The 19,585-nt window shown below is 51.1% G+C and overlaps 1 protein-coding gene across 1 annotated transcript in view; it reads left to right on the top strand.

Moving 5' to 3' along the window:
• Positions 1–1,385: 1,385 nt before the first annotated feature.
• Positions 1,386–19,585, top strand: part of Lrrc75a (leucine rich repeat containing 75A) — a 47,278-nt gene continuing 29,078 nt past the window's right edge. Inside the window, exon 1 of the mRNA XM_020173036.2 lies at positions 1,386–1,782. Coding sequence (XP_020028625.1) covers positions 1,531–1,782 — 252 coding nt within the window. The 5' untranslated portion in view covers positions 1,386–1,530. The remainder of the gene's footprint in view (positions 1,783–19,585) is intronic.

The raw sequence follows: 19,585 nt of genomic DNA, 5'->3' as shown, positions 1-19,585 counted from the left end.
AGGTTAGTTTAGTCAGAATTCCCCTTACACCTGATGTTTCCTCTTAGTCATTTTCCATCCACCATCTTCCCCCCACCCACTTATCCATGCTGTATTCTGAATTGAGCTCAATCTCTCTCCCCCCATGCAAAATCCTATTGATAATGGTCTTGAATAAAGTCTGCCTTACTGTGCTTTAACAAGTTTCAATGGATAATTTTTCTTTAAAAGTATCCACCTATTTTACTCTCCCAATTCTTGACTTAGTTATTATCCTAACATGACTGAGGAAGAACCAGGATTCACAAGCCAAGGACTTGCTCCACATTTCCTTAGACCCTAAAGCAGCACCCAGGGCTTGAATGAGAGGAGCACTCACACCATTGCTGCTTCTCCTGCAGCCCTGCAGCTGAGTCCTAGACAATCACCTAGGCATACAGGGAAGGTCCCATGTGCCTTAGTCTTCTCTCTGGTAGGGCCCCATGGACTCACAGGGGTCTGGTTCCTTACATGCCAGGCCTGACAGAGGAAGCCTGGGAGGAAAGAGCAGGAGTGTGCAGCTGGCCCTGCCTGGAGGCATACCTTTGCTTTGTAGTACCAGGACCATTCCAAGGACTTCTCTGAGGTATGAGAGTGGAACAAGAGAAGGTCACACCTCTTTCCAGTCCAGATCCTTGAGAGCCCTGTGGAAACACAATCGTGTACAAAGTTTCTGGGTCCATGCACCAACCACAATCAGCTGCGCCCCCAATTAATCAGGGCTCCAAGGAGCATGCATCAGAATCACCCAAGATGCAGGCTAAAAATGCACATCACCAGGCGTTCCGAGAGCCTCATGCAGTAGGTCTGGGGCGAGGCCTTGGGAGGCTCCGCTTTCTACCAGCGCCTCAAACGATTAGGGTACTGATGCTCAGCGGAGCCCACTTTTGAGTCACCCGACTTTGGGACTGAGAGACCCCCATGCGCCAAACTTTCCCCACCTCACCCGGCGCACTGACTTCCTCCCACCACCTCCCGCAGGCTTCACCCTCCCGCGCGGGCGTGGAAGCATCTGGGGAACCTGGTGGGGAACCCAATGCCATCGCTGGGCTTGCCCGCCTCCTTCGCCACCGCAACACGGCCCCAGGAGGCGCAGTGCGGTGGCCGACAGGGGGAGCAGTGCCAGGAACGATGCAGTGAGGGAGCGCCCAGCAACCCCCCCAGCTCAAAGCCCAGCGGCGGGAAGGAGCTGGAGCGAGGGAGGGAGGGAGGCGCGCGGCGGCGCGGAGCCCGGCGCAGGGGCGGGAGCTGGGGGCGGGGCGGCCGGGCGGGGCGGGGCCGGCGGGCAGGCGGCGAGCGCCGGGGGAGCGCGCCCGGGGAGCGAGGAGGGAGGAGCAAGGGGAGCGCGGGCAGCCGCCCGCCCCCGCCCCTGCCCCTGCGCCGCCCGCGCGCAACAGTTCCCCCAAAGTTGCTGGCCGGGAGGCGGGCGCGCCCGGGTGGCCAAGGGCCGGGCAGCTGGCCGGGGACGCGGCCCAGCGCGGATAGTACTGGGCGGCGGCGGCGGAGGCGGCAATGGGCACCCGACAGACCAAGGGCAGCCTGGCGGAGAGAGCCAGCCCCGGCTCGGCGCCTGGTCCCCGCCGAGAACGGCCCGACTTCTGGGCGTCGCTGCTGCTGCGCGCCGGGGACAAGGCGGGGCGCGCGGGCGCCGGCGCAGGGCTGCCCCCCTACCACCGGCGCGTCGGCATGGTCCAGGAGCTGCTGCGGATGGTGCGCCAGGGCCGGCGGGAGGAGGCGGGGACGCTGCTGCAGCACCTGCGCCAGGTGAGCGCGGAGAGGGGGCGCGGGGGGCGCGCCAGTCCCGGGAGCGCCCCGCCTCTTCCCGGGGAAGCCCTGAGCGCCGAGGGGCACCGCCCAGGGCCCCCTCGCGTGCAGATGGAGTCCTGTCTGGCAGCAGGTGCCTGGGCGCTCCCGCTGAATTTGGGGCCTCAGGGTAGGGCGGAGGAAGGCTGGCTGGGTGAGGCCGTGAGGCCGGGTGAAAGGGACCTGTTGGACTGTTGTCCCTTTTTCTCGCCGTAGGTCTCCGGATGGTTGGTAGGAGAGAATGCAGGGATGCATGCCTGCTCTGGACTAGGGTTCTTTTCTTCCTCTCTATCCACTGGCCGTCACCCCCTACAAAGGGTCCCCAAGGAATGTGCAGTTATCTGACAACTCAGCCTTCTGAGGGGGAGTCCAAGGGCATGGCCAGTCCCTAGGACGTTCGCCCCTTCTGAGAGAGAGCCTGTATTATGGTTCAGGGAAGAGATAGTGTGTTACCTCTCCTAACTTTGGTCCTTGACCATGAATCCCTGCCGACAGCCTTGGGAGAGAAGGGAGCTAGATTTGGTTTCCTGGACAGCAAGAACTTCTGACTGCCGGCACTTTGCCCTCAGCCTGGTCATACCCCACTGATTAGGGACAGACTGCAGATTTGACTGGTTTCCCCTGTTGAGAGACTGATGGCGGTCATCTACCTCTTTGGCTTGTTTTTCTTTCTCAGTTTCTTCGGGGGGAAAGGGGGTGGCCTGTACCATGAATTTCGTTGTGTGGCAGTGAGGCAGAAGGATGCAAACTGCCCTTAGGAATTGCTAAGCAGGTTGTATTGCCCTGGCTTTGTGTCGGACTCATAGAGGGCCTGTGTTCCTGCTAGACTGACCCCAGTTAGAGTTGCAGTCTACTGCAGGTCGGGGAGGGGAAGCACCCTCAGGTGACCTTTGTGAGGTTTTCTCAGGCTCGTGGAAGTGCCTTCCTGGGAGGAGCTCCCAAAATGTAAATGGATTCACATTCCTCTTGGATTCTGGGCTCCACCCCTCTCCCCCCCACCCCCACCCCCGCCCCACCTTTATATCTGTTGTGATGTTACCCTGGAGTTTGTGTTCCCAAGGTGTGTACTGCACAAGGGCAGGGAAGCAGCAACTTGGGGACTTCAGAAGACATGGGGCTTCCACCCTTGTTTCTGCTTTTCTAAACAACATCCAGAACGATGCTTGAGATGCTCCTGCATCCCCAGGTGCTTTCTCTAAATTGAATCATCAAAGAAGGATGGCATTCCACACTGCATAACTTTAAAGTGTTTTGAACATTGGAAACTTTGTATGGCCTCTATGGTAACTCCTTTGCTTTCAAACAGAATAATGGATTTTCCAGACCCTCGAATCCCATTTGCACACCAGACAGTTTTTACTGATCAAATGCTTTGATCAGGTTTTACTGATCAAATGCTTATTTCCCCACAAACCTCCCCCCCCCCCCCCCGGTCCTGGGAGGGGTACTTTGGGGAATGCAGAAGCATAGAGGGGACTGACTGACAAGCCCTTCTGGGGGTAAGAGGACAAAGTGAAGCCAGCAGTTTTGAGCTCCAGCTGGAGACCCACAGTAGGAGGCTGGACTGGGAATCCTCAAACACTTTAGGTTCCCTGGTATGCTTACACATCCTGTGGAACCTGAGCTCTCTGTAGGGTCCTTGAGACAGGGGGCATTTCCTTTGCATGTGGGACTTTGGATCTACTAGCATCCTCTTCAGAGGCAGAACTGGGAGGGCGGTGCAGGAAAGAAAGGGTTAATCAGTCTTCCCCCTTTTCTGGGGTTTCCTTGACCCTGATGGGTGAGGGCTGTAGGCCTGGAGGGCTGCCCTTTGTTGCCTGGAATGTAGAGATGAGGACCCTTACAGGAAATGATCATGGGCCAAGAAGTATGGGAAGGGAGCCCAGGGGTGTCCAAATGTCCATGACAAATGAGGGGGTGTTTTCTAGGACCCTGAGACTGACTGGAGAAATGTCCAGCTGGATTTGTGCCACACACTGAAGTGGCTCTTTTTCCCCAAATACTATTTTCCTTTCCAGTTTCCTCCTGGCAACAGCCAGTACAATGTTGATTACCCCATTTACAGAGTACTTTTCACTGTGTTTCATCACCTGTTTGGTGGTGTGAGAATTGTGCTCAGAGCACACACAGGGTTGGAGGAGACTCTGGGTCCTTAATTACTTGGTTTTAAATGTCTTTGAGTCCTTGATCTTTCTGAGACCCAGAAAACACTAACACACTCTTCCCAGACAAAGGCACCCACACACACAATCTTGCAAGGAATTTCAGAGGGTGCACATATCCCCTGAGCCCTATCTGCTTCCCCTGCTATGGGACTTGCTCCAAACTGGGGCTATAGAAACAGGGATTCAGACCATGTGTGGCAATTCATTATGGGCTGATGGTTTGTGGTGCCACTCCTGAATACTTCTCTTTCACATCTAGGATTTGGGGAGTGTTTTCTTGCTTGGAGACTCTCCAGCTTGTGACTTACTGGAGAGGTATCAGGATGCCTCACTCACAGTTCTGGGGTACAGGCAAGATGCCAGGCAGCTGCCTTGAAGGAACTGTCTACCTGGCTGTTCTCAGTGTGAATCAAAAGAAGCAGTCTAGGGATAAAAGAAGCCAGCTTTGGACAGGGGTGGCCATTGCCCTCTCATTCCCTTCCACTCCTCTCCCAGACCTTTCCCAGATATCTCTAGTTTTGAGCTCAGTCTTGCTGTCTTTAAGGCATCCTGGGAAAGAAGTGATCTTCTGTCATGGAGGATAAGTGCCATGCTACATGGAAGGTGGGGTGTCATCTCAGCCCAGCAGCTTCTCTTGAGTCCCCGAAATTCTAGAATGGGTTGTTGGCCCACAGCATGGAACACCAGAATAAGTTCTGTTTCCCTGGAACATACCTGGCTGAGGTGGTCCATCATTTTATGTTCACCAACATCCCTACTTTGTTAGTCAACTGTTAATGTGACAACATACCTGAGGTAATCGGCTTAAAAGAAGGAAAGATTATTTTGGCTCATGGCTTCAGAGGTTTCAGTTCATAAAGGCTTGGCCCTGTTACCTTTGGGCCTCTGATAAGGCAGTACATCGTGATGAGGAGTGTATGGCAGAGGAAGCTGCTCTCCTCATGATGACTGGGAAGTAGAAAGAGAGAGAAGGGGCCAGAGTCACGTTATCCTCTTTAAGGGCACATCCCCCAGTGATTGGAAGACCTCCCACTAGGCTCCACCTCTTAAAGGTTCCACCACCTCCTAAGAGCACCATGAGCTAGGAACTAAGCCTTTAACCCATGGTCTTTGGAGGACACATGCAAACCATAGCTACCTGCCTTCCCACAAAAAAAGTCCGGCTGGGTTGGTTTATTGCCAGCATGGGTGCACCCTGGGCTGGCTGGGAGCATGGTTTAATAGAGCACCTGGTTGGCATGCACTTGAGTTCAAACCCTAGTAATGCCAAAAATAAAAATATTGTGCACTTTACTAGGCAGAGCTGTTCCAGTGTTAGCCTGCACAGCCTTCTACCCAGCAGTGTGGCTTTGGCCTCAATTCCTGGTTCTGTGTGCTAGACCAGAATGACAACAGGTCTGGCTTCATTCGATGCCTGGGAGTAGGAGCCACATCCATTAATGCAAAAGAGAACCACCTGGAATGTAGGGTGTCACCTGCCCTGCCCCCCCAAGAGGAGTTGAATAATGGACAAACACTTGGAGGCTCCCTGGCAACTGGGCTGGTAACTCCTACCTGGAGACAGAAAGAGGAGCAAAATGACCTTTGAAGGTCATCTCTTTCCTCTCACATTCCACCTAAGAATATCTCTGTAGGTGAGCCAGTTGGAAGCCACCAGACACTGAGCAGGGAGTCCCCACTGTTAGCCTTGCTCTTAATATTCCTCCATCTGGAGCATATTTCCTGTTTCCATCACATGTTCTGTACCTTAACAAGGCCACCTTCCTAGGTTTGTCAGCCCAAGCTCTGAAACCCAACTGCCACGTTGGTCTCACCATACAGGATGCATTTAATCATCCGTAGTGTTTCCTCTGATGACCTTTTGTTTGTCAGACAAGGTCATGTGCTTCCTGAGGGTAGAGACCCACCACCACCAGTGTCCATAATACAGTGTTGAAAAGCTGCAGGCTCGTGGGGTTCCTTAGTAAGTCTGTGTGCTGTGGAGATGTGTGTACCCATGTCTATGCCACTGTTATCACCAAGTGTCCTCAGAAAGCGCTCAGATGCCCTGCTGCGACTGTGCATCTGGACACTGATTTACTAGGCTGTCAGTGTGGTCATGAGATCCTATGCATTTGCTTTCTGAATGGTTGGATTTCTGGGCGTGATGTCCGCGGGCTTGAATGTTCTTGGCAGCCTGCCAGGCGGAGGTGTTCTTGGAGAGAGGAGTGGCAGGATGCCCAGCCTCTGTGGCACCGCAGGATTCCAATCAGCAGGTGCAGTCTGGGGCCTCTGCCGAGGTGGCAGGAGGGGAGCCCAGCCTCCATCTTCTTGATTAGCTCCTGTGCTGAAGTGAACCATGTGTGTCCCTCCACAAAGAAACCTTCCTGTTTGAAATCCACTGCTTTCTGTCTGGGCTGCATCCAGGCGTTTTCAGTGATAAAGATGCAAAGGACTCTGATGTCAGGGCCTGCTTTGTTGGTTTCCAAGGCTGCCAGGGACACCAACCAGGGACACAGCAGTCTCTGTAGTGGCCAAGCATGACCACAGGGTCTGTGGCTGGGCCAGTTTCCATGACTTCCAGTCTGATGGGACAGCAGTGGGGAGTCCTCTTTCTGGAACAAATGCCACCTTCTCAGAGATTGCCAGAAGCTGCTTTTAAAAAAAAATCTCTTCAGATCTCCTAATGTACCCTGGCCTCTACCCATAATCATCCATGGTGGGTGTAGCCTTGCCTCCCTGTCCCCAGTGTCATTTTATTTCTGTGTGTGCCTTGCTGGGCAGAGGCCATAGATCAGGTACATGGCACATGGTTAGAATTCAGGAAATCCTGAGACTGGTCTCTGTCCTGGTGTTCTCTCTCAGAGCCAGCTGGGGTTGGCTCAGACTTCTCAGGTATTTCCACTCCAAGCACAGGCCAAGGTAGCCCTCCAGGGCCTACAGAGTTGGTGCTATTTTCCCACCCCATGTACAGATTCCAGTGGCTGCCCCCTGCATACCACCACCTCCTGCAGGTGAGAAGCTCCTTGCTGAAGGGTTCCCACCTTTCAGGATGCTAAGGGGGGGTGGGGCTGATACTGGAGGATTCCCCTCCCCAAAGTGGGGATCATTAGACACCCATCTGGCTCCCCTTCCCCACCAAAAGCAGTACTGCAGGCGTTGTATGAGAAAATTACACTCTACATATATACACAGATGCATATGTGCATACATATACACATATATATGCATATACACACACCACACATGTGGTCCATTTCCTGGCTTCTCCTGCCAGTTGTCTCCAGTTCTTGCCTTCTCAAGTGTCCTCACATGGGAGGGAGTGAAGGGTCCCTCTGGGGCTTTTTTTTTGACAGTATTGGGGTTTGAACTCAAGGTTTTGCTATTGCTAAGCAGGTGCTCTACCATTTAAGCCACACTTTCAGCCCTTTTTGCCCAGGCTAGCACCACAATCCTCCTATTTTAAGCCTCCTACCATCTCTGGGATGACAGGTACATATCACCATGCTCAGATATTTGTTGAGATGGGGTCTTTTGTACTATTTGTCCGGGCTGGCCTTGAGTCTCCATCACAAGTAGCTAGGACTACAGGTGTGAGCCACCAGGGCCCAGCTTGAAGGCCTTTCTTTTTTGGGCACTGATTTCAGAGCCCTTCCGAATTATCTCCCGAATGCCTCACTTCAACTTCCATATTTGGGGGAGATGGGACACAAATGCTCAGACCCTTGCACTCTAACATCCACTCCTGCAGAGAGAAACTGAAGGCGGGAGCAGCCCAGTTATCTAAGAGCAGATTCAGTGGCTAAATCTCAGGCTCACCATTACCAAAAGAGTTGGGTGTTCAGAATGAGAACAGAGACCTTGGCATGCCGAGTAGGGGTGGGGACCCCTTCCTCGTGCCTCTCTCCTCCCCACCCCACCCACCCAAGTGCTGAGCAGTGCCCACGTGGCTCTCTGGGAGCACTTCCCAGCATTTTTTTTTTTTTTTTTTACTTTTATTAGCTCAGACTCCTGGCTGCTGCAGCCATATGGAGTTTTGCCGACAGCTGCTGCTCAAAGGGATGTGGCATTTTGATGTTTCTAACTTTATCTTAACCAGGATAGACAGGAGTCTGACAGGGAGTGGGGAGTACCCCAGTGCGTTTGCCTGCAGAGGCGGCCAGGGCCTCACTTTGGGCCTGAGGCCCTGTGCTGTGGTTTGACTATGTCCTCCAAAAGTTCATGTGTTGGAAACCTAATCTCCAAATTCATATGTTGATGGTATATGGGGTTGCAGCCTTTGGCAAGTAATAAGCATTAGGTGAGGTCCTCAGGCTGGGTCCCCTACCATGGGACTGGTGGCTTTGTGAAAAGAGGAAGAGAGACTTGAGCTGTCTCACCATAGGATGCTCTCTACCATATATGATGCAGCATGAAACCCTCACCAGATGATAGCACCATGCTCTTGGACTTCCTGCATCCAGAGCCATGAGTTAAACAAACCCCTATTCTTTATAAGTTACCTAGTCTCGGGTAGTTTGTTATAGCAGTAAAAAACCAACTAAACCACCATGCTTCTCTCCCCAATCCATCCTCAATGTCCACATGTTTCTTTCTGCCTCTGCTTCCCCAGCAACCCCCCCCCACCAAACATATACATAGTCTTCCTGTGGCTTTTCTCTGTGTCTCTTCCTTGCTGTGTGTGTCTCTCTCCCCTAGGTAAAAAAGCAGATTTAAAGAAAAATGTCTCTTGTTAGTCTCCCTGAGCCTGTTTGCCTTCCCTCTTTACCCTTCCCAGCCCCTTAAGCAGGAAGACAAGGCATTGAGCCCATGAGACCCGGAAGGAGTTAGCAGTGGTCTAGGGAGAGGTCCCAGCTCCTTTTAGTTGTCTGGGTTTTGGCCCAGTGCCTTGGCAGCAAGAGCAGTCACTGAGGCCCCATCTGTGCCTGGCTTTCTAGTCCATAAGGCATTTTTTCATGTTTGTTTTGCTCCTTAAATAGTTTTTTCTCTCTTTCTCTTTTCTTTCATACTTTGAAACAGTCTGGCCTCAAATTCCCAGTCCTCCTGCCTCAGCCTTCCAGTGCTAAGATTATAGACATATGCCACCATGCTCCTTAAATATTCTTGTGAGATTGGTACAATATTATTTAAAGTATAAGTAGTGAGTTTTAAAAATATTATTTAAAAAGGGAGTAGTCATTGCAGAAGATGAGAAAATAAAGATGAGCAAAGCAATACAAATATGAATATGAGACACCATTCTAGAAGGAATTGGAGGGGCAGCTGGTGCCATGGGCAGCCAGTGACTGATTGCACAGCTGGCCACAGCTGCTGGATTCCAGCTCTTGCCTTGGGCTACTGATTTTGGAGTGGGGGCAGGCACACGCACACAAGGCTGCTGTCCAACATCCCCACCCCCCCACGCCACACAGGGCATAAGTGGACATAGGCACTAGGACCAGGAGCTGCAGGAAGCCAGGCTTCACCCCACCTGTACTTGGGGCCTTGTCTTACCTGCCCTGCTGGGCCCCTTCCTCTCAGCTGCTCTGGTACTCAGGCTTGTCCCTTCCTGCCCACTGGAAAGGGAGAACAGCCACTGCCCTCAACCTGCCCTTCTCCCAGAATACACCAGAGCCTTTGCAGAGTGTCACCTATAGCTACAAGTGTCCAAGGAGGCTTATGGGATGCCTTCTTCTACTGAGCGGCATCAGGCATGGGATAAGACCCCAAGGAAAGCCCCAGAAGCCCTCCACACTCAAGCCCACCATCCTGGAGGGAGCCAGCACTTGCAGCGTGGGAGGCTGACAGCCTGTGCCCCCCACCTGCCTGTAATTCTGGCACCATGCAGCCTGGTGTCTTCCAGAGCTCTGGCCTTGGGCCCCAGGTGACAGAGAGGGGCAGGATTTCCTCCCTTAGTGCTGTGTGCAGGTAGGGGCCAACAGAGCCTGCCTCACATCAAGAAATCACAGTCAGGAGGCCCACCCCACACTTCTCTAGATACAAGGGAGTGCAAGCGAGCAGGGGCTCTCTCTCAAAAAGAAGGACACATGGGAGGAGGCTCTAGTCCCACCTGGCACCAGGTAGATGCTGGTACCAGGGCTGAGGTACAAGGGGTAGCCCTGGGTAAGTGGATGGAAAGGGGTCCCCACAGCTTCTTTGGTGAGGCCTGCTACAGTTGACTGAGATGTTCCACAGGGGGCCAAGGACCCAGTGAGGAGTCAAGGCTTATGATACAAGGACTAAGCCAGGACCCAGGCTCCTGAGATGCTGCCTCACCCAGGGATGGCCTGTGAGTACTGAACTGGGACTGGCTTAGTGAATAACTTAGTGAGTTCTGAGCCTTCTCTGGTTAGGCAGGTAACTCAGCACTCTGGGTCACGGAGGACCCTCTTCACTGTGTCAGGAGCTGTCAGGACTGGGAGGAGAGCAGGGACAGATCTCAAGAGACAAGAAAGGTGGCAAGCATCCTTGCCCCAAGCACATTCACTAAGTGACAAATTTTTTAAAGCAAAATGTTGAGACAGTGGTGGCCAAGACAGTGAACTAACGCTGAAGGAAGTGATTCTGTGAACTCACTGTCACCACGTTAGAGCTGGACTACATCTCTGCTCCTGGCAATCTGGGAAAACCAAGAGGCCATTCAGCAAGTGCTTTAGGTCATCCATCAGCTTGTTTTCCTTCACAGGCAGCTTCTAACTTTTACAATGCCTTCGTGAGAAATAGAGGCCTCTCGTTGAGCATAGTCAGCCTTGAGGTGTGGTGGGTTCAGCTCCCCCCCCCCACCAGATGCCCTTGTGCAGTGCACAGCCTGCACAACTGTACTCAGCAGACTTGGTGAGTGTGCAGAAGTCTTTATCAGCTGAGACTGGACAAGCGCTCTACCCCTTCTCCCACTGATCTTAAACATAGCTTCTCAGGTCCCCTAAGGCCGGGAAGAGTGACATGCCAGCCAGAACTTGATCTTTGTGTCTCGGCCCACACTTGCCCTCTTCCTCTTGAATTGGAAAGCTGACACAGTTTTGCATCTTCTAGAAGGTTCCAACTCAACACTCCTACCTCTCAAAGGGCATCAGGCAGAGTCAAAGACACCCTGGATGGCTCTTGAATCCAGTTGTCTAGGCACCCAGGGCACAAGCAGGGGCATCACGGTGTCCTTCCTTACTGAGTTCCTAGCGGTCCAGGAATTCCCCTCCCACTTCCCAGACTGTTTTACATCCCCCACTTCATCCCAGTTCTGGGGGAGTAAGGTCTGGATGCTTTCAACCCCTGTACATAGTTTTTTCAGGCTCAGTCATTCCCGTTGATTTAACTTTTCTAGGACGTGCCTGTCTGCTCAACCTTTATTTTTCTCAGATACAGGCTTCTGTTTTCACATCTTCCTAGTATTGTAGCATTCAGGTAAAAAACACTTCCACATGCTCAACTGTGGGGTTTCTTTTGTTTTCTTTTCAGTACTTGGGTCTGAGCTCAGGGCTTTCGTGCCACATCTGCAGCCCTGAGCTGTGGGGTTTCCAGACAGTTGCAGACCCAGAGACCATCAGGAAGGCTGAGGGGGTTGATTTTGGATGTGGAAACTCAGACACAAAAATGACCAGGTTATCTGTACCAAGAATTCCTATCTCTCCAGAAATGGCTTCTCCTGCCAGAAAATCAGCCCAGTCAAGGAAGGCAAGAATAATAGAAATGGGTTTGGTGTAAGATATCTCAGAGAGGGGCTGGTCCGTGATCAGGAATCAAGAAGGTGCTCTTGGAAATGGGAGCAGAGGGGGCAGGCCTGGAAAGGAGAGAGGGTGTTAAGATGGCATGAGAGAAATTGTTATGGGCCCTTTTTTTTTTTTTTTGGTAGGGAGGGGGTGATGCTAGCAATAGAACCCAGGACCTTACTTATGCTAGGTACTTGCTCTACCACTGAGCTACACCTCTGCCCCCCAAGAAGTTATTCTAGAAAACTGGCAAGCAGCTGGCCAGGAAACCCAGAGGAGCCAGGGCCACAGTTGGGAGCTTAAGGGGCAGAGTCGAGCAGAGCACTCCTGGCAGGTTCTGCGTGGGTGTTCTCCTGCAGGGAGATTGTCCCCTGGGAATGCTACAAGTGAGATCCAGAGACACTGGCCATAAGCTCTGGGCCTTTGCTTTGGCCTTTCTGCCTCACCCACCTCTACCCAACCCCCCCAAGCTCTACTTGCCTCCCTCACAGTGTCCCTGGAAGCTGTGGACACACTCCATGGTAAAGGACCCCTCCCTTCCTCGGGGACCCCTATCCCCTCTTTTGTAGCCTGATTGCTGTTGGTGGTGCTGCTGCAAGGCCCCTGGGCCCCTGCCTCGGCCCCAGATCCTGGGGAGCACCACCTCAGCCAGGATGATTCTACCTGGATAGAGGGTCTGGTCAGCCGCATAGCCCCCCCCCAGCTCCTGCTGGGAAGCCCTGGGAAAGGGTACTTGTGGTTGCTTGCCTGGACCAGCTCCTGTCCTACCTACTGCCCAGAGCCAGGCAGCCTCGGCCAGAGGCTCCTGAGATCTTGGCTGCCTGACCCGCAGCCCCTCAGCTTCAGATGGAGGGGACAAGTCCCTTCTCCTTCCTCCCTCCCCCTCCCTTCCTGCCTGGAGCTGGGAGTGAGCTGGAGTCAGGCTAGATTCCTCACCCATGGTGACTCATCTCTCTGGCCCAGAGGGAGGGCAGTGAGAGGTCTGAGTCCAGATTCTTGAAGGTTTCCCCTGGCCTTGGCCTTGCCTCTGACCTACAGATTTAAAGTGGTAAAGGCCCTTAGCTTATTGTGATTATTACTTTTATGTGTCAACTTGGCTAGACTGTGAAACCTAGTTTTTGGTCAAACATTAGTCTAGATGTGACTATGAAGGTAATTTTTTTTAGCTGTGATGAACATGTAAATTAGGAGACTTGAAGTTTTTAAAAATGATCTTCCACAGTATGGGTGGGCCTTGTCCAATCAGTTGAAGCCCTAAGAGAAAAGAGAGCCCCCCCCCCTCAGTAAGAAGGGATTCTGCCTCCAGATGTCCTTCAACCCCAAGACTGCAATGTCAACTCTTCCCTGGGTCTCCAGCCTGCCGATCTGCTCCTCTACAGATTTCAGATTTGCCAGCCTCCACAACCACGTGAGCCAAGTCCTTAAAATAAATCAACTTCTCTCCCTCTCTCTATCCCCTTTCTGCACATACGCCACACACACACCACAACATACACACACCACACACACGTATACACGTAGTCACACGTACACACACGGCACACTCCTATTGGTTCTGTTTCTCTGGAGAACCTGACTAATACGCTTAACTTTAAGAGCTGGTGGTCAGGAGGTGTAGAGTTAAAAGCTTCTGGGGACTCAGAGTCCTCCTGTTCCTACCTCTCCCTCCGGTCCTCAGTGCCTCACTCTGAGAAATGCTGCGCTGCTCCTGTGAAGTCTCCCTGATTGGGAAGCATGTTGACAGGGAAGCAGAAGGATCCTCCAAGTTATTCCTCAGCCTCCTCGCCATTACCTAACAATCCTTTCACTTGACTTTGCCAGGCATGTTGGTTCATGCCTGTAATCCCAGCACCCAGGAGGCAGAGGCAGAGAATTATGAGTTCAAGGCCAGCCTGAGCTACATAGTGAAACCCTGTATAAATAAGAGGGAGGAAGGAAGAGAGGAAGGGAGGAAGGAAGGAAGGTAGGCAGGCAGGCAGGCGGGCGCAGTTTACCATGGAGAGGGGCAAATGGACTTAAATGCATTTGCTGGAAGGTATAAACAGCTGATTCAATTATTTCCCGGGCAAAGCATCAAGCAAAGCTCTGGATGACAAAATGCTGAGAATCTGTGGAATGAAGGAGCCTATGGACTTTGGGGACCTTGGCCCGTGACTTTCTGCAAAATCCCACCCACACAGAGAGAGTACTGCCTTTCAGAGCGTCAGGAAGCACCGGAGAGCTGGAGATGTGGCTTGGTGGTAGAGGACATACCTAGCATGCACAAGGCCCTGGGTTCCTCCCCCAGCACCAAAAGAAAAGAGAGAAAAAAACACAGAGGCTGAAATGTTCAATAGGAGAAAGAAGCTGCTCCCTCCTGCTTTCTGCCACTCTAGGGAGCTCTGGCCCTTGCAGCCTTCCAATCTGTAAGTGGGAGAGCCGTGTTAAGGGGTGGGAGAACTTAGATAGTAACCCAGGACTGGGATCAGGTCTCCTGCCCCCTACTTGAGCCACATCTGGGTGACCATGGGGGGAGCAAATCAAATCCTCTGTGAAGCTTCATGGATTTTCCTAAAGAGAGAACATCCTTTTGTGTTTATTTTTTGCTGCTGCTGTTTCTTGGATTTTAATTAAATTACACTTGGCAGTGGCCGAGCATCTGTTTCCAGAGGCCTGTTTCATGCAGAGGGTGTCATTTTTGAAGACTTCAAAGTTAAAACACAAACAATACACAGTCATGAACCACCTTGCTGAGCAAAACTGCTAAACAGTGCCACCCAGCCTGCCACATCCTTTCTGGCAGGGCAGACCCCACAGAAGCACTTGTCACCACGAGACCTTGGAGGAGTGTGAGAGTCATGAGTCACCCCCAGAAGGGCAGCAGCCCCTCATCCCTCAGCTGGGCTGGGCAAGCCAGGCAGCATTTCTTGATGTGGACCTCTGCACAGCAATCTTACCTGGCAGCATCAGCTGGCATTGGTTACCTGTGAGCTGATGGGCGTCTCCGTGGGCGCCCGGCTCCATGGGCCTGGGAGGGAGGGGGAAGGCACTGAGGCAGCCTGCCCTCAAGAGGTCTCTGAAGCTGGGACTAGGGATGGGTGATGCCACCTGGAATGAGGCCTCACTTTCAAACAGGGCTCCTGTGTATTGGGGTTTCTGTTGGGAGAGGACTATGTGCTGGTTGCTTTTATTGCTTTTGCTAGTCTGCATTGCCTCAGTATCTCCTCAGCCTGGACAGTGCGCCTCTGGACCCTAACTTAACAGTCTTCCCTTCCAGGTGCTCCAGCACTCCTCTCCTGACTGCAGGGCAAACTGTTGCTCTGCAGGATCCCGTCTTGGTATTCTTGGGGCATGTTTGTGCCCACTCACACACGTGCACACTACTGACAACCCTGCGTTCCGAGAAACACATTTTTAGATGTTCAGGTTATACAAACGTCCTGCGTGGACTACCACAAACCTAGGTGGTACAGGTCACTTGAGGTGGTCTCAGTAACTATCAAGAGATGGTAAACATGAGATGTGTGAGGCTGCCACTGGCCCAACACAGCATCTTATTTCAGTGACTTTTTTTAAGTAGGAGTGCACATTAAAATAGCAGTAGAAACATAGATGGAGCCATACTTGCACTCTACTATTACTTGATACACAGCACCAGAACCTGCCCCATTTGAACTTTCAGTCTCCAAAACTACAAAGCCCTCCAGGGAAATTTGCAAAAGAAAAAAACAGCCAAAATTGTCCAGTCATTCTGACCCATCCCTTTTAAATAACCCAAAGTAAACTTTGTTCATTATAATACTAAATTCTCCACCCAGAAGCATTCCTGTCTGAAATTGGCGGGGGTTGGGAGGGAAAGCACTGGGATTTGAACTCACAGCTTTAAGTTTGCTAGGCAGGCACTCTACCACTTGAGCCATCCCTCCAGCCCTTTTTTGCTGTAGTTATTTTTCAGATAGGGTTTTGCACTTTTTGCCCCAGGTCAACCTCAGACCATGATCATGACCTTCCTGCATAGCTGGGATGGCAGACATGGTCACCGTGCCCAGCTTACTGACTGAGATGACTGAGCTGACTTTTTTATCTGGGCTGACCTCAAACTGGATCCTCCAGATCTTCTCCTCCTGAGTAGCTGGGATTACAGGTATGAACAATCACACCTGGTCCCACCTACCATTTTTTTGAACATACAATATATGAAGAAGCATGATGTTGAACCAAGAGTGCTCAAAAAATGTAGCTACCTCTACATGTGATTGTGAATCTCTCTCCTGTCTGAATGTGGACGACTTTCCCCAATAAAAGCCCCTGCTTTGGGAATTATCCCCATTGTGCTGCCTACTTGCTACAAATGCTGAACCTCTCTTCACTCTTTTAAAAAAAATAGTAAATACATAAACCAGTACTATAGGTGCTTATTATCAGCAAGTGTTATGCGCTGTACCTGATTGCATGTGTTACACTTGTATACCATTGGCAGCAGGAGGTGTCTTTGCATCACCACAAACACATGATGTCACCATGACTGTGACATCACTGGGCCACAGTTGTTTCTCAGTTGCATTGTGGTTCTATAGCATAACCATGTTCGTAGTCCCTCATTGAAACATCATTATTCAGCACATGACTGCTCCAGCATTTCCTCAATATTCAACATACAGGAATGGAAAACCTTCTGTTTCCTTAAGCTTTTGTTATCAATCTCATTATTCTGTTTACAAGTCTAGTCAGTTTCAACAATTGAGTTCAAGAGTTCCTGGGTGCTGGTGGCTCATGCTTGTAATCCCTAGCTACTCAGGAGGCAGAGATCAGGAGGATTGAGGTTCAGAGCCAACCTGGGCAAATAGTTCCCAAGACCCTATCTTAAAAAAAAAAAAAAATCACAATAAAGGGCTGATGGAGTGGCTCAAGGTGTGGGCCCTGAGTTGAAACCCCAGTACTGCAAAAAAAAAAGAGTTGGGGCTTTGTAATAGAGGCAATTATATTTCCTTAAAGGAGTGTGTGTGTGTGCGTGCGTGCGTGTGTGTGTGTGTCTATGTGTGTGTGTGTGTGTCTATGTGTGTGTGTGTGCGTGCGTGCGTGTGTGTGTCTATGTGCGTATGTGTGCGTGTGTGTGTGTCTATGTGCGTGCGTGTGTGTGTGTCTATGTGCATGTGTGTATGTGTGATTATGTGTGTGTGTGTCTATGTGCGTGTGTGTGTGTATGTGTGCGTGCGTGCGTGTGTGTGTCTATGTGTGTGTGTGTGTCTATGCGTGTGTGTGTGTCTATGTGCGTGTGTGTGTATGTGTGTGTGCGTGCGTGCGTGTGTGTGTCTATGTGCGTGTGTGTGTGTGTCTATGTGCGTGTGTGTGTGTGTGTGTCTATGTGCGTGTGTGTGTGTGTGTGTGTGTGTGTGTGTTGCTGGAAATGTCATCCAGGCCTCACGCAGGCGAGACACAGGCTGTACCACTGAGCTACACCCCAGCCCTCGTTAAAGAGCTTGAAGTGATTTTCTAAACATAACATATCCAGTTTTCTTAAGCTTATTAACACTCATCCCAGGTCACTAAGCAGCCATTAAAATTTAATCAGTTCATCTTTTAAGTATGGTACCTCTTACATACTCCAAAACTGTTACAAACTTGATGGAATCCTCCTTCACTGTTCTGCTTAAAGTCAGAAGCCCAAAATCCATTTCTCAATTACTCTCTCTAAATTGGAATTGAGAGGCACTCTGTGAGATACTCTGCTGTGGGGAATACCAGATTTGGACATTCCTAAGCTTATTCAGATGATTTCCTTCAGTACCTCCTGTTTAATTCTAACCCTTTCTGGGTTAAAGATGCCTGTCACTGAAGAAACAATTCCAATCTCAAGAGCAAAGGAGCCCTTCACTCTCCAAGTGCCACCTCCAAGGCGTGATCCCAGCCCCTAGTTCTCTTTCTGATCCTCTGCCTCCCGCCATCCACCAAGCCCCTCCTCCTCCCCCCGTAAGGAAGCAGCTTCATGGCTAGATTAGATGCTATTTAATACGTGATTCTTTCCATGTTCCTGCCCTGTTCTCGTTGCTCAAGACCCCACCTCTTTTAGTTATGTAACAGCATCCTCTTAAGATGCCACATCTTGCATCCTAGGCCATGCTAATAAGGAGGATCCCAGGAAGCCAGGGGAACAGTCTTAGTACACAATTCCCATGTGGTTCAGAAATCCTGCTGCAGCCATGACGACCGACCAGTGAGGACATACTTCCAAAAATTAAGCTCACTGCTTTTTTTTAATTGTGCCAAAGTACACATAATGTGTTAGATATCTACTACTGTACCAACTACCTGAGATAATCAGCTTACAAAGAGAAAAGGTTTGTTTTGGCTCACAGTTGTGGAGGTTTCAGACCATGGTCTGTTGGCTGCTGTGGGCGTGGGGTAGCATGACATGGTGGAGTGCCTGGTGAAGCACAAACATTTATCTCATGGACCGGAAGAGGAAGGGGTGGGGGCTGCACTGTCCCTTTCAAGGCACACCCCAGTGACCTGAAGACCTTCCACTAGACCCCACCTCTTTAAGTCCCACCACCTCCCAATAACACCGTGAGCTAGGAACCTTGGGGACACTTTTTCAAACCATAGCACAAAGCAGAATTTACCATCAGAACCACTTCTAAGTGTATAGCTCAGTGGCATTAAATATGTTCACACTATTATATAGTCATCACCACCATCCATCTCCAGAATTTTTTCATCTTCCCAAACTGAGACCCTGTACCCACTAAACAAAACCCCGCATTCCAGGCCCTGGCAACTACCATCCTACTCTCTGCTCTATGCAGTATGCACACCTTGTAGAAGTGAATCAGGTGCTAGTTGTCCTTTTGCAACTGACTTATTTCACTTAGTGTAATGTCCTTGAGGCTCATCCATGTTAGTGCATCTATCAAAGTTTCCTTCCCTACTTGTTTTTCAATGTCCTTCAAACCATCTTGGGGCAAGTGGTCCTACAGGAAGCATTTTTGACCAGCCCCGCCCTACAGTGGAGACAGACAGCCAGGAAGTGAGTGAGGGGCACATGTGCCCACAGAGGCCTCAGGGCTCGGAGAGACAGCAAGTGTACTTCTAGCAGTGAGATCCTTGGTGGCCCACAGCTGTGCTCTGGGTTGGCGTCAACAGCAGGAGAGGAAGGAAGAGTCCTGGCCCCGTTGCCCTGGTCTTGTCTCCTTTTTCCTTGCTGTGAGGCGGAGGAAAAATGCCACCTCGGTCCCATGGCAGTGTGTTAGTTTTTAGGGGCCACCTAACAATTACCACCCACTTTAAACAACAGCAATTTGTCCCCTTTTGGGTCTGTTTGTTTTTGGTGGTACTGGGGTTTGAACTCAGGGCCTCACGCTTATGAGGTGGGCAATCTACCACTTGAACCACTCCACCAGCCCCCTCTCACAGTTCTGGAGGCCAGAAGTCTGAAATCGGGATGTCAGCAGGGCCTCACCTTACAGAGGCTCCCAGGGAGACTTTGTTCTTTTCCCTTCTAGCCTCTGGTGTTTGTCATCACATCATTCCCCACTCTGCCCTCCACCTCCCTGCCCTGACCCCCATCGCCACCTTCTCTGTGTCACTTACAAGCATACCTGTATTGGATTTAGAGCCCACCTGGATAAATAAAGATGATCTCATCGCGACATCCTTAAATTAATCACATCTGCAAAGACCCTTTTTCCAAGACCCTTTTTCACAGGTTCAGGGGAGGACATGGGCAGGTCTTTTGGGGACCACAGTGTAACTCACTACATCTAGCATCTATTTTTCACATTCGGTGTGTACATAAACCCCAGGCCCCTCCTCTCTTTCCTGTGACATTTTTTAAACTGCCCCTCTTCCTAGGACACCATTGTCTTCCTAGAGAAGCAAGTCTAGTCTGCCCCAGGCACTTTAGCTCTGAGATGTCCTGGCTTCTTTTCCTGGTGGCTTCCTCAGGCTGTGTTTCTCTAA

This window comes from Castor canadensis, chromosome 11 (genome assembly GCF_047511655.1).
Source record: "Castor canadensis chromosome 11, mCasCan1.hap1v2, whole genome shotgun sequence".
In the NCBI taxonomy this organism is placed as follows: domain Eukaryota; kingdom Metazoa; phylum Chordata; class Mammalia; order Rodentia; family Castoridae; genus Castor; species Castor canadensis.
The sequence above is the reverse complement of the archived record's forward strand: the minus strand, read 5'-3'. Positions and strand labels throughout refer to the sequence as shown.